Consider the following 11,389-nt stretch of genomic DNA (forward strand, 5'->3'; position numbering starts at 1 on the left):
AAAAAAAAAAAAGGACAGTCATACTGGCTGCTGATCCTCATGCGAGAATATCCACAGGTATATTTCCAAATGACGTAATAAATGTAATCCTCCTTGATAATCAAATTATAAAAGGAACGCTAGAGTTTGGGAAATAAAGACCAACTCAGAAGATAAACCATCAGGGAGTTAAAGGAGAGGCATATTCCTGGTTTTAAACAACTCCTGAGGCTGGAGTGGGTTCACCACACCTCTATGTGCCCAGCAGAAAGGGAAAGACCAGAAGAGCCTCCACCAATACCACTCGAGTGGCCTGTCAGAAAGGACAGGCTCAGAAAGAAAAGACCCTCGAATCAACGCAGCGCTCTCCCTGGGACTCAACACTCCCCACCCCCACATCTCTCTTAAGCTAAATCCACTTTCAGAAAATATTTTCTAGACAGCAGACATCAAGAGAAAAAGGAGCCTTTCTTTCCGTGGCATTCCCCCACCACATATGGTACTGCTCTCAATAGAGGCTTTATGAGGGAGGGTCCAGATACCACAGCCATGGGTTATGCCATTGACCACAAGCAGCAATAAACAGACGTTAGGATTTAGATTTCCATGCAGCAGAGGCACCCTGACTAATTAAGACAGAGCTTCCGTCACATTCCAACATTCGGTAAACGTTTACTGAGTGCCTACTAAGCACGAGGCACTATTTGTAACACCATCCCCCCCCCGCCACCCCACCCCCCCCACCTCACACACACAAACACACGCCACTTCTTTGTTCTGCTCAAGGACTCAGACTAGGAAAGTAATGATTTAGGCTGGAGGCATGGGACAGTTTGATTCAACATGTCACATGTCACCCGGATTGGGAAAAGAGCAGAGGCAGAGGGAGAGCATTCAACCTCCAGAAAGGATCAAGGGGACACATCACTGCATCCCACTGGGAGAGCCCGGGGACAAAAGAAGCTGAATCCGGCAGTGCTGGGCTCTGGCCTTCCTAAACCTCCACGACCCATTCCACAGGGAACAGTCACGGCAGCCCCTGGTCCTGGAGGAAACTGCATCGCCAGGTCTATCCATGGTGTGAGAGAGAAATCCAACCCTTCGAATTCTTCTCCCCACCCCCACAACTGAATCATGTCGGCCACCCCTTCATCATACGTACTTTTGCCCCCATTGTTCTTCAGGACATTGGAGAGGTTGACAGAGGCGGTGCCTAGCAGTTCATTTCTCAAAGTATGGCAGCTCCAGACCTTCAAATCTAAATGACTCTGGGCCGTGACATTCCTGGAAAACAAAAACTTGATTAATCACATCTGAGCACATTGGTCACTCCTACAACGTAGAAGAAAACAGATAAACTTACTGCTGACATCTTGGAGGGAGGGGGGAAACCTCAAACAGGAAGACACTCACATGTGTACTCTTTCCCCCCCCAAAGCTGACCCTGTAACCATCTAGCTAATAATGAACGCTCTGTGAGCTCAATGATGTAGAAACACCTGGCGAGAGGTGCCCTGGGTACCAAAGGCAGAGGAGTTAGCAGGGTCACAGGAAAGCTGGATCTCCCACAACCCCCTTGGAGCACCTCCTCACTTTCCCCCTTGTTACTGCAAAGAGAAGGGACTTTCTCTTACAAAATGATGATCTCATTCCAGAGAAGCTCGGAGCTCCCAATTCGCTTCCCCGTCTTCTTAGTCTCACTGGGGAGTCCATCCACTGCCACCTCCACAAATGAGTTAATTCGAGGTTGACGATTATGCACCTTGGGCTTTGCTGACACCACTGGACGGGAAAGAAAGGAAAAGTCGAAGATGAGTCAGAAGGCTCCCAGGTGCCCCCCTGTGGCAGATGTTCCGATCTTTTTTGTTGTTTCTTTTAAAAACTACGTTTGGTATTTTTTCTGATCCTAAAAAAAATTACTTTTAAAAAAATGTGAGGATATTTTAAAAACTACGAAGCATAAAAAAAAAAGCACTCCTAACCTGAAAACACTGGGATAATTATCATTAAGATGTTGGCAAATCCAGACTTTCCAGACTCTCATCTTTTATGCCCCCAATTCTTTAAGAATTCTTCTCCCTCCAAAATCAATTCTAAATGGCTGCAATATGAGCCAATTGTATAGACATGCCATGATTTAGTTAACTATTCTTTCAGTGATGAATAGATTGCTTCCAATTTTTCACTCTGGGAAAATCATCATGAATGTATATATTTGCATGCATTTCTCAGTGTTCCTCCAAATGATATGAATATTTTTTCTTCAAACTGCTTAATTCCTTTGCAAAAAGGATAAACCCATGTAGATGCCAATATATCCATTTCACCACCATCATACTGAGTATTATGTTTTTTCACTATTTAGAAATCAGAAAGGTAAAAAAAAAATCATATAAATTAGGTAAGGTTTAATGAGCACTTATGACAGACACTAGGCTATGCACACATCATCTAAATGAATCCTTAAAACAAACCCATGAGGCAGGGAATATATCATCACCCCCATTTCACCCAGAGGAAGCAGGCTTGGGGAAGTTAAGTCATTGCCCCAGGTGACAGAGCCTGGGAGCTTCAAACCAGGATGTGCACCCAGGCAACATGACTCCCCACCACGTTGTATGTCATTACCAGATTTTGCTTATGTGTTCTATTGCTGTTCTTCAATTACTAGTGAGGTTGTATATGTTTTCCATGTGTTTGTTAGCCATCTGCATTTCCTATTCTATCTTTATCCTTCATGTGGCAACATCTCTGATGTTTATTTGGTACCTGCAAGCCAAGCTGAACAAGTATACATGCATCTCTTCGAGCATATATTAGCCATGGTGGAAACTCCAGGTCACTGGGATGGAACACACCTAAGGTGTCCTCCATCCCATGCCCCAAATCAGAGCATGTGACTGGCATTTCTTACCCATGAGGCAAGACAGAGCCCCCCTCCGACAAGGTTTAGCAAACCTCTCCCTCCCAGACCCTTCTGAGAGGTGAGAGTCCTATAAGGGTCCACAACTTGACAAAGGACAAAACTACCTCTGGATTCTTTTAGCAATACCTGTCTTTTCCGAGGCCCAAAGAACAGTAGAGAGCAAGTCAAAGAACAACAACAGCAAAAGTTGTGGCTAAGATTCAGAAGCAATAGGGGATGGTACGAGGAGAAACAGGTGGTGGTGGTGGGAAATGTGGTCCAGAGTAGAAAACAAATACTTTTCACACAGACCAAGGTTAACTGAGGCCACCTGGTGGTGGGAGAGCAGCTCTGCACACAGAGCCTTAAAAAGCGGGGGAAGGGGGGAAGGACTAGTTTTAATTATAGTCCTATCATTTTGAGCTAGACAGTTTCTTTGAAATCAACAAGTTCATAAGGAGGGCACATGATATAATGATTAGCACTAGGTATTATATAAGACTGATGAATCACTGAACTCTACCTCTGAAACTAATAATACACTATATGTTAATTAATTGAATTTAAATTAAGGAAAAAAAAGAAAACAAGTTCAAACCCTTCATTTAATAGTTGAGCCAATTAAATAAGGTGCAGGGAGATGAGATAACGTATCCAAAATCAGGGAACTCCCAGGCCAATTCTCGGAACTCTGTTCTAATGTTTCCTTTTTTGTCCTAGCTTTTTCCCCTAGGTTTTTTTGTTTGTTTGGAGGTTTATTTTTTTGTTTTTGGGGGGTGGGGTTTTTTGGTATCTTTACTTTCTTTTTTATTTTGACATAATTTCAGATGTTTAGAAAAGTTGCAACAAAAATACAAAGAATTCCTATAAACCCTTCACCTAAGGGTCACCAAATATTAACTTGTTACTATATTTGCTTTATTATTCTCTTTCTCTCCCCTGATTCTCTTTCATACACATACACATCTGTTCCTGAAACTTTGAGAGTGAGTTTTAGAAGACGCTGTGCCCCTTTTCTTCTAAACGCTTCAGTGTATATTTCTAAGAACAAAGACATTTTCTGATACCATAGCATAATTATCAACATGGAAAAATTTAACAACCTTTTAAAACTATGATCTAATGTACAGACCTCATTTAAATTTTGTTAAATGTTGGGACGCCTGGGTGGCTCAGTTGTTAAGCGTCTGCCTTCAGCTCAGGTCATGATCCCAGGTCCTGGGATCCAGCCCCACATTGGGCTCCCCACTCGGCGGGAAGCCTGCTTCTCCCTTTCCCACTCCCCCTGCTTGTGTTCCCTCTCTCGCTGTGTCTCTCTCTGTCAAATAAATAAATAAAATCTTTAAAAAACAAATAAATTAATAAATAAATGAAAATAAATTTTGTTAAATGTCCTATCAATGTCCATTATAGCAAAAGAGAAAAGAAACTTTTTTTTTTTTTTGGTCCAGGACCCAACCTAGGATTACATATTGCAGTTGGTAGTTTTATTTTGAAATTTCCAATCTACAGAAAGGTTTAAAGAATAAGACAATAAATAACTGTATACTCGGCAACAACTATCATTTTGCCCCATTTGCTTTTTTTTTTTTTTAAAGATTTTATTTATTTATTTGACAGAGAGAGACACAGCAAGAGGGGGAACACAAGTGGGGAAGAGGGAGAAGCAGGGTTCCCACTGAGCAGGGAGCCCGATGCGGGGCTCGATCCCAGGACCCCGGGATCATGACCTGAGCCGAAGGCAGACGCTTAACGACTGAGCCACCCAGGCGCCCCGCCCCATTTGCTTTTTTAAAAAGCCTTTTCACGGGACAGCTGGGTGGCTCAGTAGGTTAAGCATCTGCCTTCAGCTCAGGTTATGATCCCAGGGTTCTGGGATTGAGCCCCGCGTCAGTGGGCTTGAACTCACAACACAAAGATCAAAAGTCATGTGCTCTACCAACTGCGCCAGCTAGGTGCCCCACCACATTTGGGGTTTTGGTTTTGTTTTTTTTTTCTATGTGTGTGTCTATATCATTGCTATTCAAGAGAACCTCAGTGATAAGGAAAAGTTCTATGCCAACACAGTCCAATGCACTGCCATGAGATACATGTGACTACTGAGGACTGGGAATATAGCTCTTACGACTGAGGATTTAAATTGTTAATGTAATTTTAATCTTAACATAAATAGTTCTATGTGGCTATAGTGGCTATCGTACTGGATAGCACAGGATACAAATACATGATATCTATATCTATATATGTCCATGACTAGGCATATACCCACAAACTTCTTTTTGGTAATCTATTTGAAAGTTGTAGATATCGGGCACCTGGGTGGCTCAGTCGTTAAGCGTCTGCCTTCGGCTCAGGTCATGATCCCAGGGTCCTGGGATCGAGTCCCGCATCGGGTTCCCTGCTCGGCAAGAAGCCTGCTTCTCCCTCTCCCACTCCCCCTGCTTGTGTTCCTGCTCTCGCTATCTCTCTCTCTGTCAAATAAATAAATAAAATCTTTAAAAAAAAAGAAAGTTGTAGATATCATGACTTACCAACCCTAAATACTTCCAGAATACAACTCTTAAGAATAAGGATGTTCTAAACGTTGTACACTTGAAACTAATACAACACTGTATGTTAATTATACTTCAATTAAAAAACAAACAAACAAAATAAGGAGGGGTGCCTGGCTGGTTCAGTTGGTAGAGCATGCAACTCGATCTCAGGGTCGTGAGTTTGAGTCCCATGCTGGGCATAGAAATTCCTTTAAAAAGGGAGGGGGGCAAGAAAAGCGGGCGCCTGGGTGGTTCAGTTGGTTAAACTCCAACTCCTGAACTCAGCTCAGGTTTTGATCTCAGCGTCGTGAGCTCAAGACCCGAGCTGGGCTCCACGCTAGACATGGAGCCTACTTAAAGAAAAATAGAAACGAAAGGGAAGTCATTTTCCCACCTAACCACACCATCATTATTACACCTGAAAAAAATTTAGTTACTCCCTCTATCATTTGATATTCATTACATATCCAAATTTCCCCAATTTTTCCAAACATATTTGTTAGAGCTGTTTCCCCCAATCCAGGATCCCATCAGCATGAGCAAATTGCATTTGGTTGCTGGTTTCTTAATCCTTTAAAATCTAGAATGCTCTCCCTTCTTTTTCCCTGACAATGATTTTTAAAGACTTCCACCAGCTGTCTCATATAATACACAAAATGCTCTGTTTTTCTGATTGTTTTCCTCATGACGAGATTCACAGTGAACATTTTTGTCAAGAATACTACATAGTTTACATTGTAAGCGTCTTTCTATACACACTAGGTTGTCCTCCTATTAATGTGGGGTCTATCAGGTCACTCCACTGTAAAGATACATTTTCCCCTTCATAAGTTATAATTTATCAGTGGGATGATTATTTTGAAAGTTTCTTGTTCTTAAAACACAAGCCAAATTAAAGGCCTCAGCATCCAAGCAGATTTATCTGGAAAGTTTATTTACTATTTGATGAAATATAAATGCCAATTTCACATCTTCACATAGAATTTAGCTTTTAAAGTTAACAAATAAGGCCAAAAAAAAAAAAAAATCACACATGGCCAAAATTATATCCTTGAAAAGCTCTTAGGAAGGCACAGAACAGAGTCCTTCAATAGGTTCCCACCAGCCAGCTTTTGCTTTGTTGTGGTTTTCAGTGTTCAGTTTCTCAGTGCTTCTTGAGTTATATATCAGATAAAATAGCTCGCTTATGTTTAAGGACCTTGCTGTATTTTAAAAGTGTATTTTAAAACTCTAGGACTGCATTACAGAGAGGCATAAGGGAACTGAGGCAAAGAGAAGGAATAGCAAAGCGACCTCTCCCAAATTACACTACAGGCTCTCTCAAAGAAACACATCGGACGAGGAACCAGCCACAACATCTATTTTGTTATTTCTCTTTTTCTCTTTCTCCCCATCATTTTCTTCAATGGTATTACAGAATCCCTATAGGTTAAATGCATCTATAGTCAGAGGCACACGTATTATCAAGTTAGCTCGTTCCACACTAGTAAAAATTCACACTGAGGAAAGGCAATCAGAAATCTTTACAAGTCAAATGTTCTCCTGAATAATATGGCCCCAAAACAGAGACTTTATTATGTCACCAGGTTCTATAGGCAGGCTTCTGTTTTAACCTAAACTTGATAATTTTTAGACCAGGTAGTAAAAGCTAAACTCCCAAGCTCAAAACCCTATGGAATTCACTCTAATGCTTCTCCCTCCTCAAGAGGGCTAGAGCAGACATGAGACATCAACAAAAATGATTAAAATGTATCAAAACTACTTTTTTTAAATCAGTAAGTAAATAAGAAACAGGGGAGAGAATATGAATACACAATCTACAGAATAGGAAATCCAAATTTCCCTTAAACGTAGGATAAGATGTTAAACATCATTTATAATTAAAGAAATGTGAAATAAAACTGCTGAGAAAACAGTTATTTTGGGGCACCTGGGTGGCTCAGTCAGTTAAGCGTCTGCCTTTGGCTCGGGTCATGATCCCAGGGTCCTGGGATCGAGCCCCGCATCGGGCTCCCTGATTAGCAGGAAGCCTAGTTCTCCCTCTGCCCCTCGCCTTGCTTGTGTTCCCTCTCTCGCTGTCTCTCTTTCCGTCAAAAAAATAAAATCTTAAAAAATAATAATAATAAAGTCTGACAACACATTGTGTTGGTAAAGATGTGGAGAAACAGGCACTCTCATGCACTCCTAGAAGAGTACTCCTTCCAAGGAAGGCAACCTGGCTCTCAAGATTACAAAACCATATCCCCTTTCATGTATCTTGGAATGTATCTTGGAAACTGGTAATATTAGTTTCCTCCAAGCAGGGGCACTGAGGAGCTAGAAGAAAGGAAACAATTTTAAAGTATGTAGAAATGAATAACATTTACATTTCAAAAATAATAATTTTAAAAAATGACAAGACGATTTTGCCTCCAAATGACCGTATCTCTGAGAGGCCAGAGCTGTGATAGTGAGTGCTGTTCCCGGGTCACCAAGCATCTCTCAGCCCCGTGACTCTTCTGCAGAGCTAAGACTACCAAAGCAACCTTCTGTCATTCAAGCAATATTCACTGACAGCCCACTAAATGTCCGGCAATGTTCTATGTCACTGAGGTATCAAAAGTAACCAAAACAGACAAAAATCACTATTTTTGCGTTTACATTCTACATGCGCGCTCTCTCTCTCTCTCAAATAAATAAATCTTTAAAGAAAATAAAGCCATGAGGGGCGCCTGGGTGGCTCAGATGGTTGAGCGTCTGCCTTCAGCTCAGGTCATGATCCCAGGGTCCTGGGATCGAGTCCCGCATCGGGCTCCCGGCTCGGCGGGGAGCCTGCTTCTCCCTCTGACCCTCTCCTCTCTCATGCTGTTTCTCTCTCGCTCGCTTTCTAAAAAATAAATAAATAAAATCTTTAAAAAAAAAAAAAAAGAAAAAGAAAATAAAGCCATGAGGTTGGACAAGATCACCTAGGGAATAAGTATAGACAGAAAAGGGCCCTGAGGCATGAAGGAATCACCATTTTCAACAATCTTTGCCAAAAGTTCCTTTTATCCTTCTTAAGAACTCCACCTATAGGGACACCTGGGTGGCTCAGTGGGTTTAAGCATCTGCCTTTGGCTCAGGTCATGATCTCAGGGTCCTGGGATTGTGCCCCACGTCTCATCTCAGACTCTCTGCTCAGCGGGGAATCTTGTCTCTCCCTCTCTCTACCCCTCCCCGCCCACTTTTGATCTCTCTCTCTCTCTCTCTGTTTCAAATAAATAAGTAAAATCTTTAAAAGGGAAGAATTCCAGCTATACGGGCACCTGGCTGGCTCAGTCAGTGGAGCATGTGACTCTTGATCTCAGATTACGAGTTTGAGCCCCACATTGGGTGTAAATTTTACTTAAAAATAAAATACATATATAAAAAAAAAAAAAAGAAAAGAAAAAAGAATTCCAGTTACATGGTAACCCTATGAGAATGAATAGTTACACTCTTCAGCTATTTCACAATATTTGGCTCTCAGACCAAGGTGTGGTATAATTCTACCTCTTCCCCATAGACTGGGCTGGACCTCGAATGGTGAACATTTCACATGGTGCCACTCACCTTTCAAAGTAAGCTGAGACTTCTCAAAAGGCAGGGCCACTCCTGCCCGGCTGGAGCTGGCAGATGCCATGTCATCACCAGAAAACTGCAAGACGAACAGCAGGAGGTTTAGAGAATATCTGAGAAGAGACTGACGAACTGCAGCCATTTTTAATATTTGAGTTGAAAGAGATGAACCAAGAAAATATAAACGTCCAGGCAACTTTGTACTACTTTTGTCAGGGTGGAGTCTGTCTGTCTTGTAATGACTACTGAGCCTAGATAGGTCTCTGCTGGCCTAGGAAGGGCACAGGACTATTACATCAACATTTACAGGACAGGGCCTAACATAACACTTTCAAAAGGAAAGTCACAGTTCAGCAATTTTTTAAAAATCCAAATTTTCAAGTCGACAAAGGATATACAAATAGGGGCACCTGGGTGGCTCAGTCCGTTGAGTGTCCAACTCTTGATTTAGGCTCAGGTCATGATCTCAGGGCTGTGGGATTGAGACCTGAGTCAGGCTCCACACGTGTGGAACCTGCTTGGGATTCTCTCTCTCCCTCTCCTTCTGTCCCTCCCCCCTCACTCTCACGTGCACTCTCTAAAATAAAAACAAATAACAAAAATAATAAAAACAATAAAAGACAAATAGTAAATAATAAATAAAAAGATACACAAATGGCAAAGAAGCACATTCTAGACATTGTTAGCCATCAGGCACCCCTGTCACTCCATCTTGGCTGGAAGCATAAGCCTATCTTGCATTTTGAATGGATCTTTTACTCATATACAATTTTGTAACATCGTCCTCTGTCATTTGAAAAATATTGGTTCACTGAGATATACAGACATTCCAAACGTTGACACATTTCATTATACACGATCAAAAAAAGCCCATTTGTGAATGTCACCACTGATCTCATCAAACAGATCTTTAAGCTCCGGGAAAGTGTCAAGCTCTTAGTGGCAGATGCAAGTGTTCCAAAATTCTCATTTTCACTTAAAAACTCCTATTTTATCATTGGCAGCAAATACTGTCCGTTGTTTTCCTTCAAGTGACAGGCTCACTTCATTCATCTTCAACAAATACCCAAATCTAGTAACTTCGTTTTTTTAAGTAAAAATAGTATTTCATGAAAAAAGCAATTCAGCTCTCAATTCAAACACACAAGTGCTTCTTCCCAAGACAACCATTACACTTGGGCGTACAGAAGGACTGCAGCCATATTTCCCTTTCATCACACAGAATGTTAAAAAAAGATGTGCACAAAAGTCGAGACTTAATAAAATTAATAATTTTTACTGCTTCGTCAAGCACATTCTGAAGTGAAACTGGCCCTCCTGTTCTGTTTGTACTGAGTCTACTGTGCTGAGGAATACAAGGACAACAGCTCAGATTCGTGGCACTGCCTGGATTCCAATGATGGCAACAACTGGACTCACCTTCACTTTTGCACCATCCGTACAAATGTAATCACAGTGAAAAAGGCAAATAAAGTTATTATGAAAACAGTTTCGATCTTGCAAAACCTTTTAAGCCTCAAGGGGCCAGCAGAGGCCGAAGGATCCCACCTGAGAACTGCTGCTGTAAAAACACTAACAAAGTCATCTTCTATTCACCATCATTAATACCTTCTTTCATTCTGTTTGTTTCTGATCTCTCCTCTAACTTCCTATTCTGAAGAGCTGTTCAGCCTTAAAACATGGTTATTAAGTCACCACATTTCTCTAAGAATGGAAACCCTTTATGTGAGGATGAAACGTAGCTACCATGAAGTCATATTGACTTTGACATCTTTCCGTAGCTGAAGTCAAATACTTTCACACTTCACGGTGTTAGCCAACACAAAGCAATGTACCTTATTTATTAGGTATATGCAGTCCAAAAACATTTTACGTGGCTAGTTTTTTCTGGACTAGTCTGTAACGGGCATTTTTCTTCAATCTTACATACGGAGCAGCAACGGAAACCTCTGAAAAGTTCTAGGGAGCATATAGGAATACGATACAGAAACTACTGGTAGCAAGTTCTTAAGACCAGACTTCTGTGTTATTAAGTCCAATAGTGAATTCTCAGTCCTCGTCTTATATAACCTACTGGCAGCATCTGACATGATGGATCGATCACTCTCTTCCTTGAAATGCTTTCTTCCCTTGGCTTCCAGGACATCACACCCGCCTGATGTTTCCCCCTGCCTCTCAGGCTGCTCCTTCTCAGCCTCTTTGCAGGCTCCTTCTCTCCTCCTCAACCTCTAACCATCAGAGTGTCCCATAGCTCAGGCCTTGCATGTCTTCTGGTTATTTCATCTAGTTGTATAGCTTTAAATACTAGCCATTTGTTGACAATCCCAAATTGGTGTGTCCAGTACAAACTTCACCCTCGAACCTCAGACGCTCTTTGTCTAATGACAAAACTGAT

At 41.6% G+C, this 11,389-nt stretch overlaps 1 protein-coding gene across 1 annotated transcript in view; it reads right to left on the bottom strand.

Annotated features, from left to right (window-relative positions):
- WWP2 (WW domain containing E3 ubiquitin protein ligase 2) overlaps positions 1-11,389 on the bottom strand; it is a 135,306-nt gene that overhangs the window by 104,818 nt on the left and 19,099 nt on the right. Inside the window, exons 2-4 of the mRNA XM_081806418.1 lie at positions 8,989-9,073; positions 1,614-1,761; positions 1,142-1,263 (exon numbers count right to left, since the gene is read on the bottom strand). Coding sequence (XP_081662544.1) covers positions 1,142-1,263; positions 1,614-1,761; positions 8,989-9,058 — 340 coding nt within the window. The 5' untranslated portion in view covers positions 9,059-9,073. The remainder of the gene's footprint in view (positions 1-1,141; positions 1,264-1,613; positions 1,762-8,988; positions 9,074-11,389) is intronic.

The sequence above is a fragment of the Leptonychotes weddellii genome, chromosome 16, assembly GCF_054177405.1.
Source record: "Leptonychotes weddellii isolate Sample4059 chromosome 16, ASM5417740v2, whole genome shotgun sequence".
Lineage (NCBI taxonomy): Eukaryota > Metazoa > Chordata > Mammalia > Carnivora > Phocidae > Leptonychotes > Leptonychotes weddellii.